The sequence below is a fragment of the Rhinichthys klamathensis genome, unplaced genomic scaffold, assembly GCF_029890125.1.
Source record: "Rhinichthys klamathensis goyatoka isolate OS25496 unplaced genomic scaffold, OSU_Roscu_1.1 h1tg000090l_1, whole genome shotgun sequence".
In the NCBI taxonomy this organism is placed as follows: Eukaryota; Metazoa; Chordata; class Actinopteri; order Cypriniformes; family Leuciscidae; genus Rhinichthys; species Rhinichthys klamathensis.
Genome location: NW_026606629.1, coordinates 1,494,774 through 1,512,048, shown reverse-complemented (window position 1 = coordinate 1,512,048; position 17,275 = coordinate 1,494,774). Strand labels below are relative to the sequence as shown.

Here is a 17,275-nt window from a genome sequence, read left to right as displayed (position 1 = left end):
GCTCAGTAGTTTCGCTATCTCGGCACGAAGTAGATGAGACACTTCGTTTTTCACCGTAGTTTCGACACGCGCCGTATAACGGCGCGGGTGTCGAGCGAATTGTAGCGAATAGCCTCTCTTTATAGTGTTCAGCACCCATTCTGATACCCCGGGAAGCTTTGACCACGCATCTGCGTGAATAGCTAGAGGCAGAATGAAATCCAGGCTCCGGCCGCGACAAAACGGCAGCTCGAGAGCCCGGGCATACTGGGAACACAACACCGTGTTTACAGCGTTCGAGGCGGGGGGCGCGCTGATCACAGCGGGCGGCCTGGCCGCGCTCAGCTTTTTTATGGCAGATTGTGCATAAAAAGCGAGCGGGGGAGATCCCGTAGGAATCGGCGTGTCTGTGAGAAAATGTGGGCGCGGGGCTGCGGGCACATTTATTACACTGAAAACATTGTCGGTCATGGCCGACTGAATGTGTGTTGGTTTCGTTTTTACAGAAACCAAGGGACACGCAGCATGTAGGGTGAGCGGGCATGGTGACATGGGCGCGTTTACTACATTGTTTGCACAATCGACCTGAGTCGATTTTATTTGTGCTAGCCCTGCACCGTGGCGGGCTGTGTCTGGGTGTGGGAATGGGCACTGGGTGGGCATTCTTACAACACTCATAACACCATCGGCCGTGGCCGGATTGTTTGTGCGAGCCCTGCATTTTTGCGGGCTGTGTTTGTGTGTAGAAATGAGCCCTGGGTTGTAGGCATTTTCAATACACTCATAACACCATCGGCTGTGGCCGGAATACCAGAAAATACACCATTTATGTGATTTATCTGGGTCGCCGTGGGAACAGCATTTGTGTGCAGGCAAGCGGGCATGGTACTGGCTTGCTTACTGCAAAATACACTGGAACAGTCACATTTTCTGGAACTGAACGAGCGAAAATTTCAGTGGAAGTTTGGCCACGGCGAGACTGAAACACCGATTTCCTAGGAGGCTAGGAAGACTTGTGTTGGTTTCGTTTTACAGAAACCGTGGTAGTGTTTGTGGGCACTGGGTTGTGGGCACATTCACTACATTTAATACACAATTGACATGCGTCGATTTCATTTGTGCGAGCCCTGTACCATGGCGGGCTGTGTTTGTGTGTAGAAATGAACACTGGGCTGTGAGCATTTTATTACACTTATAACACCATCGGCTGTGGCCGGAAAACCAGAAATACAAAGATTACATGATTTTTCTGGGTCGCCATGGAAACGGCCTTTATGTGCAGGCAAGCGGGCCGTGGTACCAGCTTGTTTACTGCAAAATACACTGGAACAGTCGCATTTTCTGGAACTGAACGAGCGAAAAGTTTCGGTGGAAGTCTGGCCGCGGCGAGACAAAATTTTTATCTGCTGCGAGAGCCGGGATCGAACACGGGTCTCTCGCGTGAAAGCTTCAGGTTCTGCCACTGGGCCACAGGGAGAACTACACTAGCGCAAGCAGATAAGAGAGCGTCATCACAGTTTTGTGTGTGTCGGCGTTTATATGCAGGTGTGCGTGTTATACAACAGGCTCATTGCTGCAATAATGACATTTTCAGCCGCTCAAACTAGGAGCTGAGAAATGTTTGAGAAATGGAGATTAGTCCGGCCTCGGCGGGGACTAAAACACATTCTTTTCTCATTTGCCGGTGACGCACGCCCATGGGGGGCGGGGTAGATTTCTTATAATGTAAAGAAAGCTAGCCGCGGTTTTTAGGGCTCGCGGTCTTGATGTTGGCCCGTTTCCTTGACGACTCGCGGACAGAAGGCGGAGGTCCACAGAGCTCGCCTGTTGCGCGGCGGTTGCGAGGGCGCCTCCCAATCGAGGCCGATGCTTCCCACGGCCTGAGAGAGCAGACGCATCAGCTCAGTCTCAATGCCGGCTCTCTTACCAGTGGTCTGGCGGGAAACGCTAGCGGAGGGGAGATCCACGGAGCTCGCCCAATCCTCACTATCGGATGCCAGAAGAGAACACGCCTCGGTGGGTTCGTCAAACTCGTGGATGGACGCGGCGGCAGGCGGCGGCCGTTGTCCGTCAGTGAGCGACTCGAGCGAAGCCGGGCGAAGCTGGCGGGCGAACCGGCGAGCTTTGGCGGGCTGGAGAAAGCTCGGGAGCGCGCTGGGCGCGGCGCTTCTTGCGGCGCGGCACCACGGCGGGCTGCGGTGAAGGCTCGGAGAATGATGCCAGGCGAGTCCTCAGAGTCACCATGGGCAAAAACTCGCAATGAGGGCATCCGCCGTCAGCGAGCGCGAGAGCCGCGTGATCCTCACCCAGGCAGGAAACACAGATGACGTGCCGGTCTCCATCGCTGAGCGGGGCGCGGCACGAGCCACAGGAAGGCATCTTTAAAAAGACGCAGCTCTTTTTGTGAGAGAAGTGTGAGTCGCGTCAAGTAAGCGAGCAAACACTCTCAACAGAGTAAATACACACAGAGTATGAAAGGATATAGAACGCCGGAAAGCGCAGCAGGTACGGCAGTTGAAGGCGGCGAGGCCAGCGACTCCAGAGGTCGTCCCGCTGAAAGGCTTGCTTCGACGGCGCGGCTTCTCACTCCGGATCCAGCGATGCGTGTGCTTTGCTGAAGAGGTAAAAATCAGCTTGTATCAGCCTAACGAGCATATTTATAGGGTGAGACCACGCCCCTTCTGGCGGGACGTGACGATATGGGCGCGAATTGCCCCCATTGGTCATTACGTCACGCAGAGTCTCTCTCGATAGGCTGCTGCATTTGCTGCAGAGCAACCAATAGGCGCGCGAGCTGTTTCGCCTATGTCTGCTTGCTGCTGCAAAGCGTTTTACATTAATAAAAAATTAAGGATAATTTTTGGCTTCAATATCTCGCGGAAAAGAGTTTTTCCCCTAGCGTAAGCTATTACGCAGTACGAGAGATACTCTCGTAAGAGAACACCACCCCCGCAGAAGAAGATCAAGGCCTACTTCAACACGTCCGGTTTAGCCCCGCCCACCGATTCGCGCATTACACGAAACTCATTATAATATGCAAAACTGTTATCCACTCACAGCAGTGGGCGTTTACTTCCAAGTCTTCAATGCGAGACGCCCATAAAAACCGAGCGTTTCTGATCTAGGCTCAAAACTAGGGTAGAAAATAGTCTATTACTTATTCATTTTGATGTTTTTGAATGTAAAAACCAAGCGAACGTCATAAGTTTACCTCAGACAACAATATAAAACAATTTAAAAAGCCAGTTCATGACCCCTTTAATCAAAGAACAAAGGGAACAGAAAATTACTCACTGCTCTTGACTAAAGAAGTTTTGTAGCTTTAATAAGGATTAGTCTATATATAATTTATAATTCATGCAGCGCAGACTGTTTGATAACTTTATTCAATTTCTGTATATAAATCTGTATATAAATCCTCAATCCTACCTGTTGAGACAGGAAGGGCACAGGTAAATATGGCATTTATTATGGGTTTATGTGAGGATTGTTTGAAGTTCACTTAATTTAAAAGCTGTTATTTTTTTAAGCCTAATAAATATTTTAAAAGTTGATAGCTTTCAATTGTATTGATGGAATCACTGTAATGTTGGATGGCTATAATTAACGTTTAAAATGTGGGGGTCGTCGTCATTTTTATCCAGACATCAATGGTTTATTTATCATTATAGGTGTTATCAATCATTTAGTTGTTGTTGCTAGCTTGAGTTGAGAAATACACATTAATACACAGAATGATCACTAATCTGTGTGTGCATTTTACTTTAGAACCAAGCAAGTTGACTCATGAAACCATTTGTTTATTATATCGCAATCGCATATCGCAATCGCAATATTGACCTCATTAATCGCAATATGACATTTTCCTCAAATCGTGCAGCCCTAACATAAATACACACCTTAACACATTCAAAACCGACAGCTCCTCAAATAAGTGCTATAATTCCTGCACTTTCTAAGCCTTCAGATTTGAATGCAGTACCATGAACATTTGTCCTTCAAATGCACGCAATGTCAGACAGACTTAGAGCAGTAGGGATTCCCACAGCACCATTCAACATGGATGTGAAAGACATTCTCCTCGTTTAAAGCCTTGAACACAATCCACAAGACTCAACCATAAGCTGAAGTCAGTGAAACATTCCCAACACACGCGCAGAGGAAGCATGAACGCAATTCCATTGACAAAGGGAATTAGCTGTGAGCTTTCATCTCCCCATCAGCCTGCTATCAGTGAGCCACAGATACGTGGGACAGTAGCACATACAGTATAAATCACAGGACTGTATGGCATAGGCTTGGAGCTCTATATTTCGGAGAGACTCCCATTTCATAGTCACGGAATCAAACGAGCATGATCCAAACTCAGCCAAGAGTGAAGATCATGTGGATTAAAGGCGCGCAGAGGAATACTGACCCACTACATTCTGCCTGGCAATGGTAATGGCTTGCAATTCCATTTAGAGAAATTATGAAGGGAGATTAGAAGCCAGTGGTTCTCTTGCAAAGTAGAAGAGCAAAAATTGAGAAATAAATTGCAACGTCTGCGTTGAACACATCTGGCAACAAAGAAGCAAGAATTGGTCAAGACATAAGGCATTGAGATAGTTTGGGCAGCATCAGCAAAAATAGGACTGATAAATACAAACCAATCAATGTTTTGCCATGTGCGCCATCATTTTCCAACTAATGCGTTTAAGGATGCATTGTTATCTTAGAATTTTCTGTATATTACCTGTCCAATTTACAGGTAAAAAAATACAAATGTATCGGTATATTATATTATATTATATAAATACAGTATATATATATACATTTAAATTTAAAGTGTGAAGTAATTCATATTATAATTCGTAATTAAAATAAATTAATTTAAATGTATACGTTTTAAACTAATTTCAATATTATAAAATATAAACTGAACTTTGAAAAAACATAATAAAATGTTAAATTTACATGTTTTTGTATTGGGTCATTGAAAATGTTGCCAAGTAATCTGAACTAATGGCCCAACTTGAGTCAAAAAGTCGTATGTACTGTTTTCATTATACTTATTTGCGCGCGCGTGTGTGTGTGACAGCCCCCGTTCACTTTAAATTACATTTCGTGGAAAAAGAGTAACCAGGATGTTCTGCAAAGTATCTCCTTTTGCGTTTCTCAGAAGAAAGTAAAGCTGGGTTTGAAACAACATGATAAATGTCATCTGTTGATGCACTATTGCAATAAAATTATATTAAATAGTATAACAGTTACAAAAGTGGTGCAAACCAAGGCAAAATACTGTATGACTGTGTACCTGCAAAATGAGTTCAATACATTCCCAGTGGTGAGGAACAGAAAGCAGCTTTGGACATTAGTAGAACAGCAGCATGAGCCAAAAAGCACAAATGGGATGCTGCTGTATTGCCGGTCCCAGCATGAGACTAATGAACCAGGAATGAACTCCTGCATCTCTCAATCCAGTCTCGGTTTCATCTCTTTCTTTAGCTGTCCTCCATTGCGGTCTTTCTTTTAAACTCCCTCTCTGTCTAACAAAGCCATCAGCCGTCTTTCTTTTCCTTTTTACAGCCACCTTACAATTACATCCACCCCTGATTTTTTTTTTTATTCAATCACCAATATTTCCAGCTCTATTTCTTCTTGACCTCATTCACTGCTGTCTGCTTCTTACTGGCTTCTTTATGGCCTACGCTGAGAGAGTCCATAACTGTTTTATAAAGGACTGCATTAAGTCAAACACAGCCATCACCCACACACACCCACACACAGACATTTGTTACAGACGTAGCCCTCTGCTGAAAGATATTTTGTATCTATAATGAAGCAGACATGACTAAGCGCTCACACAAAAACTCAGACAAAAAAACAAGAGCAACTTTTTACTGCCAATTAATCACACAAGAAATTACACAAGAACATTCCAAACACAAAGGTCAATGGAATATTCGATTTGGGTGGGAGGTTAAATGTAAACAGAGATATTGAATAAGAGGAGCATCTTAAGTGAGGGTAAAGATGTGGTACAAATATACGTCCCCCTTATGCTGCCAAAACATTTCTGATGTGTCAAGGCATTAGGGATTGGACAATAAATCGATGCATCGCGATTCGTGGATCGATTCTGAGCTTAGTTTTTAACAGCAGATGGCGCTCTAGGCTAGTTTTTAACCGCACGCTCAAATTCTCACGAAGAAGAGCGCTCGTACGTTCGGCTGAGTCTGAGAATGTACTTGCACCTCAGAATGCTTTTATGATGCGAGATTAACGTAAACAGCCCACTGCAAACACCATTGTAATTCGCTTCAACCTTTTGAATGATTATTTTATAGAAGGTTCAAGTGCTGTGTAAGGAATTGGGTGCGAGCAGAGTATGGCTGTTTCTAAAGCACGCAGTGCAATCTCCTGTTACAAACTAAGCTCTGAATCGAATCGAGAGAGAATCACGATGCATTCGGAAAAACCTCAGAATCATTTCTCGATTCGCGATGCATCGATTTATTGTCCCAGTCCTACGAGGCATGGACTCCACAAGACCTCTGAACGTGTCCTGAAATATCTGGCACCAAGACATTAGCAGCAGATCCTTTAAGTCCAATTTCGGTCCTGGTGGAGGGCCACTGTCCTGCAGAGTTTAGCTCGAACCCTACTCAAACACACCTGAACAAGCTAATCAACGAGTTTTATCAGGGTTGGAGCTAAACCCTTCAGGACAGTAGCCCTTCAGGATTGAAGTTGCCCATCCCTGCCACAGATGCTCAATCAGGAATTTGGAGGCCAAGGCAGCACCTTGAAGTCTTTGTCATGTTTCTTAAACAATTACTGAACAACTTTTGCAGTGTGGCAGGGTGCATCATCTTGCTGAAAGAGGCCACTGCCATCAGGGAACACAATTTTCTAGTCAGAAACAAACTTTAGCTAGGTAGTAGTAGCTATAGTTAAACGGTCATTAAACGGTCTTGCACCCCCATATTTGTCTGATCTACTTTACCAAAGTCCTTTTAGGCAAGTCGTGCCACTCGGCCGCCATCTTGGCAACGCCTCCGGGCAGCTATTTCGGACTAACAAGACCAGGCTCCTATCTAAATGAATGGGCAGAGAGTCAGAACTGCACTTTCACTGGTCACCGGAACATAAAAACTGCTTGTATAGAAACAGCAGTTAAATATGATAAAAATCGCTGAAAAAGTTTGATGACTTTGCCCCAAAATAAGGTTTAAAAGGCCTTTTTCCCCACAGGTTATACGTTTACTATGCATGCGCAAGGGTTCTCGTCTCCGCTGTCGCAAACCTCAACTGTGCGCATGCGTCAGTGGAACCAGACGATAGGCTTACATGTTTCCCGGCTTGACTGTTAAAAGCAGACGATTGGCTTTCCAGCGGGAGGGGCGGGACTTGTGCATACAACCGCCATCTTTGGCGTTACGGGTTTTCCCTATATAGTTGTATTGAGGATTGAGGAAGTGGCATGTCTCTATATAAATTGTCTCTGACTTTACACCTACCGTCCTGGAGTGCGTTTCCCGAAAACATCGTTATCCAACTATGATCGCAATTTCCATTGAACTCTATTGGTAACGACCGAACTTGCGACCATATTTGGCTTTGGGAAACGCACCCCTGCACGGTCTCTCAGATCAGCTGAACTTGGTTTATTGTCCATCCCCCGTTTCCGGTTGTCTACAGTAGGTTGAAGGTCATTTAGTGTCAATGCTCCCAAATTATGGAATTCATTACCCCTTACACTTCGAAATATCTCATCTGTGGCTACATTCAAAACTCAGCTAAAAACATATCTATTTAACATGTATTTTGTTTAATGTGACTATGTATATCCTATGTGACTGTAATGTTTGTGTAAGTGTATAAATGTATCGTAAATTACAATGTAAAGCGACCGTGAGCTACGGAAAGGCGCTATATAAATAAAACTTCTTCTTCTAGTACGAGTTAAAGTAACAAAGTTTCCCAGAAGAACATTCATTGCCCAGAGCGCTTCCAAAGGCCTGCCTCCTACCCATACTGCATCCTGCTCCCATCTCTTTCCCAGGTAAATGACATACACACCCAGCCATCCACATGATCTCAAATAAAACATGATTCATCAGATCAGACAACCTTCTTCAAGTGGTCCAGTTCTGGTGCTCACATGCTCCTTTGTAGGAGCCTTCAGCAGTTGACAATGGTTATCATGGACACTCTGACCAGTCTGCAGGCTACACAGCAAACTGTGATGCACTGTGACACCTTTCTATCATGAGCAGCATTAAGTTTTTCAGCAATTTACAGTAGCTCTTCTGTGTGATCTGACCAGATGGGGCTAGCCTTCACTACCCACGTGCATCACTGAGCCTTGGGTGCCCATGACCCTAACAGCTGTTCAACGCTGTCCTTCCTAGTACCACTTTTTGTAGGTACTAACAACTGCATAGCAGGAACACCCCACAAGACTTGCCGTTCCGGAGATGCTCTGCCATTACTATTTAGCCCTTGTCAAATTCAGGCATTTCACATGGAATGTTTTTTTGTGAATGCAAGGTCAGAAGATTTGAAAAGTTTAACTTGAGAATGCAGTGTCATGAACGAGACGCTAAAAAAGACGCAAGTGCAAGTGTGTGACGGTTACACGTGCACGTCTACGTGGAAAATCAGTGGAAAAGCAGCATGATGGAATGCAAAAACATGTTAAGTGTGAACTGCCTCCCCCAAATCATTTTAATCTGTTGATTTTATACAGTTTACTCATAAGACTTGTAGCATAAACCTATTTACTACTGCTGTCAAATGTAGCCTATTTTGTACAGTACTGATATTCACACACAAGCAGTGCATCATGGGTGCTGGGAGTTGGTGACACCTCTGACTGATTGCAAAATATGTCACTCATGTGATTGAACGGGTCATGGAGAAGCAGTGAATGACAGGAATGGTGGTATAAAGAGGGAGATGTGTGAGGTTTCCTGCTTATTCTGGGTAGCTTCTGTGTCTCTGCTTCTAGGCTGTCAGGTATTGATTTACACTGGAATATCTTATGAGCTTCTGTTAATATAAGAGGCATGGGAATAAGAAAGCATAAATTAGACAGAGTGCACTCTCTCTTTGCCTTGCTAACATAAACATACTCAGTTTCTTGAACACAGAGGATGCACTATAGAGATGAAATGCTAGGAATTTTCATATCACAATTATAGTGACCAAAATCATTATGGTTCTCAATATTATTGTTAAAATGCACTGTAATAATTTCACCTATGTCGAAAACCAGCAAACAACATAAAATTAGCAGCACTATGCACATTTTATTTGCATAAACATAATAATTTTAAATAATAGTGGTGCAACAGATCACAAAACTCACGGTCCAGATCTTATTCAGTTTTTTAGGTCACAGATTGGATCATTTTTCAGACCAGCAAAATAAATTACATTTTAAAATGTAACTTTGCTTTCCATTTATTTCTTAAAGCACACACTGATACCACAGCAAAAACTATTAGCTTAACTAGTCAGAACACTCAGAATCAGAAACGGCTGCATAACATAACAGAACACATTTCCCATTATGAATTATGATACCGCTTGGTCCGTTGGTTCGTTAGTCTATTGGGTCGGATTGCTTTCTCACCTCAACCGAACCGCTCCAGAGTTTGTTTTCAATTGAGAGACCACTTCGTTCAGGTGATGTCGGAGCGATTGTTTTGTGTGCGTATGCGAGCGTGACTGCCGTGTTCACATATGCCTAAACCAACCGAACTAAGGGAGACAAAATGCACCAGGTTCCAAAACAAACGCTCCAAACGAGTCAGATGTGAAAACACCCTTAGAGCTGAAAGAATCTTTACAAGAATTAAAATATGGAAGAGTAATACTAACTGCCTGCAATTTTATTGTGGTTTATCGTTAAATTGGTAACGGTTTCCTCCCTAATGCACTGACTCTAAAAATCCCTTCCTTTTCCCCCCCCTCACAAGACCCCCTGGAATCAGACAAACCTGAATGTGAAAGACTTCAGTAAGCATGCACTTGTCTCCTCTACTACATATCAAACCTTGAGGGGGCTCTGAGAAGAGCACTAGTGGCACGCATAAACACAATCACACTCTACAGGTACACACACACACACAATGTTCTGCTGGCTTTGCACTGGAGTGTGCGACCTTGCGCATTCTCTCACGGTTTGCCTCTGGCACTGGCCATCTCTGCTCAAACACAAGAAGAAAGAGTAAAGGTGAGGGGAAGAAAGGGAGGTGTAAGTGATAGCACAAGGTACTTTCCATGAATACAGTACACTGTAATATTTTCAAGTATTAGAGGTACAAATCAATTTTTTTTTCCATTGTGAGAACTTGGATATAGGCACTGAAATGTTTTTTTTTTTAGGTTTATTTTTTTTACTGAAACCCTGAAAAGGTTTTTAATTTAGCCACAAAAAAGTTGAAGTGGAACTTGGTATGCTGTTCAAGGTGTCGTGTTTGGATGCTGAAATTTCAGTGCATCACTTGTCTGATCAACCAATACCTAGCTATAAAAACGAACATGAAAAGTAGCTAGTTCAAAGACGTCACATGTCTGTACCCCCGCCTTAGAGTCCCCATAAAGTCAAAATTGAAGTTTTTTTTGGCCTTAGTATGAATGTTACTCTTCCTGTTATCTATAAGGTAGTTGCTACAAACCAATAAGAAAACTCACATTTAGAGTATATAATCATTCAAAACTTACAATATATCAGTCTCACTTGCGACAATATGCATCAATGATGCTCTCTAGAATCTAAAGCTGCAGCTAAAATTGGTCAATTGTTCACACATTTACTATTTTCTACATGGTGAATGGCACATAGTGCACTAGGGGACAGGGAACGATTCAGACAGTGTAAATATACTTTCCATTGGGGCGAATGAATTCTGGTTTTGTTAGTGTCGTGCGAACTGCCGCAGCGATAGCACAGTCTGCTCCGGTCCAGAGACACAATAGCACAGAGTGGATCATACCACAAAACGTATCGGATCCATTTGAATTCTGCAGAAAATGCTATATTTTTTAAAGCGATATGGAGGAAACTGCGGCTTTACTGAGCTCAACGGCTCTGGCTGAGCTGTGATATAAATTAAAAGCTATTTGCGATTTTAAAAAAGGGGAGGAGCTGCTCAATATGTCCCGTCTTGTCTTCCTGTTTCAGTGGAAATTACGTCAACACATTGCTAAGCGTTTCAAGGCACTTTCAGTGAAGCCTAAATGAAGATTTTGAACTTCCCCACCTTCTTAACTGTATCCAACGGATATAAAGACGGAAATTTGACAAAACATTAACTAATAACTATTAACAAATGTTTGGCTTAGCATTTTGTGCTAAAGTAACAATATGACAATTACATATTCTTATTCAATTTCCCATTTGTACACACATTTTAGTGTTTCCAATTCATCAAGCTCAACCATTAAACATTGTCACCCAATTTAAGTTAAAATATATATCAAACAAACATTTGTTTTTAATTTATGGGAAATATAAGTTTATCAACAGCAAACCAACATTTGATTCAAACTAGCAAGCAGCCACCGCTCAATTTTGGATAGATCTACTGGTTACTTAGACATGCAAGCATATTGGTAAATATTGCTCACACAGGGTTGCAAATGTCATATTATATGTAGTATAAATATATTTAAAATATATTAAATATTAGTTTGACTTGGACCTCGTGAGTTTGACAAACAACATTTTCTGTAGTTTATGCAAAATCTCTTCTTTTTTTTCTGTACTCTATTCATGGAAAGTGCCATTAACAAAAATATAATAATTAAACAGAGCAAAAGCATAAAATAATCCACTAAAAGCAACAGAGGTGGTGTGTGGGTGTGTGTTCAAATGAGCAAAACATACAGAGGGGAAAACAAGCAATGGAGATGAAGGAGAATTAGACTATCTGAATAAAGATGAAATGAGATGGGTGGCAAAGGGACGAGTTTAACAACTGCCTTTCATCTGCAGCTGGCAACACAAACGCTTCCTGATTACCACCTTCTCCCACATCAGCATCTCCATCCTCCCAGCCACCACTGCAACATCCGTTTGGGTCAACATCCCTTCCCTCGCTCCATTATCCTACCTGACACTCTCATGTTCACGACCACACACACACACACACACCCCACCACCACAAATACAAAGATAGGCTACACACGAGAGAGGGATCCTGCAGAGGCTGTCAGACTGTCACCCGCCAGCCGTCTGTCTGAAAGCAGGCAGACTCCTGTAGGCATACCTGTCAAGTATCCCGTTTTGGCCGGGAAAGTCCCGTATTTTACCCTTCTTTCCCGCCGTCCTCCCGTATTAGTGTTTTCCCGTAAATCTCCCGTATTTTAACCTGCGTTATTGAAAAATAATAATACCCCGGGCGGAGTAAAAAAAAAAAAAAAACATTCCCACTCGGAGCTCTGTCACTAGCCTCGCGATAACTACAGGTACTGTAGGTGGCAGTGTCGCGAGGTTAGTGCTCAGATGATGAGTGACAACGCGGAAAAAAACAAAAAAACAAAAAAAAAAACAGAGTCGGATGATCTACGCTATGATATGACAGAGCAAGGCACTCCTGCCAAAAAAACAAAACCCTCATGTACTAAATACCGCGATCAATGGGATAGCGAATTTACTTTTCTGAAGAGGAGCAGGGTGGGGGACAGTCACGGTCACGGTTAGCATCTCACACGGGGAAGGAGCATGGTACGAAAGATTGTTACAGAGAATAGGATGACGTTAGACAACAGAACTGTTTGCTACTCTCATGTAAAATTAACCACTCTGGCCCAGCCCACAAATACACTCCTTCCAAAACAGTTAATACAAAGTCTGCAACAAATTTGTTCAATAACTCACTAAAAGAGTAAAGAAAAGTTATGTGAAATGAAAAGAAAAACTGCAAATGAAAAGCAATGTGAAATGAAAATAATGTGTGGAATGAAAATAAAATGTAAATGTAAAGACAAGCAATGTTAAATGAACAGAAAATATGCAAATAAGCCTTTAAATAATGCTCTTAATATATATATACCATATATATATGTGTGTGTGTGTGTTTTAATTAACACCTGTCTTAAAATGTAAGGGATACTGGAGCTTGGTTGGGGTGGTGGGACTGATCGAGGTGGGCGCCGGAAAATTTCCCTTATTTTCAAATCCAAAACTTGACAGGTATGTGTAGGAGGTCCCTACACACACCTGCAGCAGCCACCGGTCAACTTTTACACTGCTGCCGCATCCTCCTGCAACTTCACATACACACATAAAGTCACCAAAGCCAACCCATCATCATGATGACATCTCATCATCCAGCCTCACTGCACAGGATGGATGCATGCATGCATGCATGCATGCATGCATGTGGTGGTGTGCGTTAAACGCATGCATTAAGCACCCATGAATTTGACCTGCATCAGACACACACCCTAAATCACTCACAATTCCTCCTGTCTCTCAATCACTCTCTCCAGCAAACGCACAAAATGACATCATTGACAAATGACATCATTGACGAAATGACATCATTGGCAGATGCATACGGAAAGACGCCTCTCTCACGGCTCGTTACTTACAGCATTTGATGAAATGATAGTGTGACATTTTTCTCCGCAGATCACACAGCTACAGGTTCGTGCTCTCCGGTGCGGTGCTGTAGTAACCGGCGCTATACATCATTCAGAGCCCGGTCTCTGAAATTCCCTTTACTTCCCCGTGCATTATTAAAGGGCGATCGGGTTGCAGAGGCGGTTGTGGTTGTAGTGAAGGAGGAGCGGTGGATAAGGTGACGGTAACCGCTCGCGCGCTTTCTCTCTCTCTCCTGCAGTCGCGTCGACTCAACCGAGCCACTCTATGACCATGACCGCCACACGTGCTATTGTAGCGCCGCTGATTGACGCGTCCTTAACCCCGCCCACCGCTGCACACACACCCCCTTGCACACCCCTCGCGCGCGCTCTCGCTTCAGAGAAAGGGGTAAAGAGACGGTGGAGAGGAATGGAAGAGAGAGTGATGAGAGGAGGTAGGAGGTTTGGGGAAGAGGGGAGGGGAGCAAGATGAAATTTGGGTTCAGACTGAGGGAGAGAGAGGCTGAGGTAAGTTACTGCAGTGCGGTTATCAGACACTGTATGCTGGGAGCGACAGATATGAAGCGGGAAAATAGAACCTAACATATTTCAATAAAGCATATTTAAGACCAGCTCTTATGTTACCATATAAAGTAAAAAGTTAACGTAATGAAGAATACAAACACCAATTTTTGTCTTTCCTTACATATCTGTTACAAGTTCCTCTCATCTCAATAGCCACTTTCACACAGCAATTCCGGTAAGTTACCGTAAAATTGCCAGTATGACTTTACTGGTAAATACACATGCTGTTCACACAAGCACCAGCGTTCCGGTAACAAACCATTTACACATCAGCTCCAAAATACCAGTAAATCCTGTGATGTCAGTCATCGAAAGTGATCTTTAAATGCCACGCCGTTGTCTTCATCCGCCCCCATGAGGAGAAGCGCCTTAGTTTCACTATCTATTCTATTTGACAAAAATTTTTGACGTCTGAGTGATGGCGGGATGAGCAAACAGAGGGCGTTTTTGCTCTTAAAAACTATGAATGGAAAAGAAGGCTAGGTTTCTAGCGCGACACGTTGAAAAAGCTGCGAGACGTGGCGCAACGTTCAAAGATCATCTTGCGCATATTTACAAAAACTATTAAAACCTTAGGCTGTAAACAGTGCTGAGTAATCACGTCATCTCCATAAGAACTTTATGATCGGCCCAAAGCTGACTTCTTACATCAGCACGTTCTGACTTCGTACATGCTCATACCGGTAATCTTCATTCCGCGTTCACACAGAGCACATTACCGGTAATTTACTGATAATGTTACAACTTCCCTTTTTTTGAAAAGGTCCTGTTCACATACATGACTGGTCATTTACCAGTAAAGACTGTATGTGTGAAAGGCTAATGACAATTAGTGTGGCTGATGCTGTGGAAGTATTAGACTGCAGGTAAATGTGGCCCAAATCCATTGTTTTGCTCATATGTGACTTAGATTGTTTTTCTCATGACAGTGTGAACACCATAAACCACATGGAATACAGGTTGCATAAACTGCTAAGACAAGTCTTACAAGTTAGTCATCCATTTATTTCTTTAAGACTGTTTATAACTTTTTCAAGTCAGATAAATATAGATTGATCTAATTTGATACCGAACTTGATTTGGGGGAATTGATTACCCCTATTTGACTGCTGGTTGGTCATACTAGTTCTGAAAACACAGTCTTAATGTAATGGATACTGTATGTTTATGCAACCGGTTCCTGATCTTTTCAATTCCAATTTTTGCCACCTCCATATGTGGTACTAATCCAATACAAGTCAGATGTTTTGCAATGTGACCTCAGTCTGAACAGTCAAATCTGAATTCATGCGAATTTTACGTCACTCTGAGCAACATTCGTCACAATTCTGCGCTCATGGGAGTCAGATTTTACATACCCCAAGTTATCAATGCAAAAGGTATAGTCAGTGGAAGGACAGTGATGTGTCAGAACCCATAAGTATTATCGTGACACCATACAAGCAAAACACGAGGGCTTGTATCATAAATGTTTAAAAACTATTTAAATATGTTATATATCTTTGGTATGAATGTGTCACTGTCATGTGGCCAGTTCCGTCGCTTTACTGCCATTAACAAATCCTCTCCCATGTCCTCATGGGATATTAAAGTGTCCATTGGATGCGCACTTTAGAATCTCGACCGAAATAATTGATCATCCGTGTTTTTTTCACTTACTGTTTTATGAATACTATGAATTTTGACATACTACAGTACTTGACTTAAATATGTTTTCCCCCTATGGAAGTAGGCAATGTGACGCGAGACTTAAACATATATTGTGCATAAACCAACAATTTAAATAAACAGCACAGACAGAATGAAGAAACGAAACCCCCTATAGAATGCAGTGTCATTTATGATAAAGGGCGTATTTTGTTGTATCCCATTGCTTGCTCTCAGTGTTGACGGGTGCGAGTCCTGACAGCTTAACTGCTCAGCAATAGTGTTTAACTGGCGACAAATTACCTCGGACAAGCTTCCTCTCCCTTCTGCTCTGGGTTAACACCTTCATGCATAGGGCCAGGAAATTAAAAACATGCTAAGTCTGCAAATGCCATGTGACGTGTGAACGTGAGGTTGTGTAAAGCACATCAGACTGATTACATTGCATTTCCATCACCATTTTGACCAGTGAATCTGGTTCACTGCGTGTTGGAGTGTATGTGGGTATGACTGAACATGAATGTATATGCATATCTTAGTCTTCCTGCCAAACACCTCCACACAAACCCACACATAAACTCTACTTTAGAGGGGAAAAAACACCGTGAGAGCAAAAGAAATAAAGACCAAAATAAAGCCTGTCATGTGTATCCAGGTCAGAGATTTAACCCTCTTCTCCCTGCATGTGCTCGGTTTGCCGGGATTCATGTGCAAGAAAATGGGATATTATAGCCATAGATGGTTATTGAAACAATGTTCTATCTGGAGGAGTTTTAAATTATTCCAAGGATCATAAAACCCAAATCACATTAATTCACAAGACTCTAATCCACATTTACAGAGATATTTAACTCATTCTCATGGACACATATGCTCTAAAATAACTTGTCAGAGTCATGGTTGTTTGTGTGAAAGCAGTTCTATCACTATGACCACATCACTAAATAAAAAACGTAATAAATAATTATTTTGGTGAGGGACTTATTTGAAAGGATGCGTCTTTCTCGCTGCTATCATTCGCAGCAGATGCGCAACCCAGCGCCCTTGAGCAGAAGGAATGGAAAAGAAGCGGTATGGGGGAAAGACAGATGGAAGGGTGGATGACAGATAGAGATATGAAGGCAAAAAAGATGAACGAGTGGGCCGAGGAATGGACTGGAGGAATATTTAATGCAGCTTTTTATTTTGATACATTCACTTTGTGACTAGAGACACGGGCGACAGAGATGACTTGAGGGAAACATGAAATGTGTCAGAGACTTAAAACGAAATTAAAAAAAGAGTGGAAAGTGTTATTGTCCAAAAATTTAAATAAAATCATGTAGAATTTTTTTTTTTATTCAATGCGATACTTTGGCTTTTCTACGAAAATGTGAGTTGCTTTGCGGTCTGTTATAGCATCCTAACTGAAATGGAACCTCGTTGACTGATTTTGAATACTCTATACATAGGGAGCAACCCTTTCTGTCATACAAATAACACT

At 42.6% G+C, this 17,275-nt stretch overlaps 1 protein-coding gene across 7 annotated transcripts in view; it reads right to left on the bottom strand.

Moving 5' to 3' along the window:
* The window catches only part of myo16 (myosin XVI), a 265,694-nt gene that overhangs the window by 195,977 nt on the left and 52,442 nt on the right, over positions 1 to 17,275 (bottom strand). For 4 of the 7 annotated variants that reach the window (XM_056251796.1, XM_056251797.1, XM_056251800.1 and 1 more), the window contains exon 1: positions 13,570 to 13,777. The exons of the other annotated variants lie outside the window; for them this stretch is intronic. In XM_056251796.1, coding sequence (XP_056107771.1) covers positions 13,570 to 13,597 — 28 coding nt within the window. In that variant the 5' untranslated portion in view covers positions 13,598 to 13,777. Of the gene's footprint in view, positions 1 to 13,569; positions 13,778 to 17,275 lie in introns of those variants that run through there. 7 annotated transcript variants of the gene reach the window in all.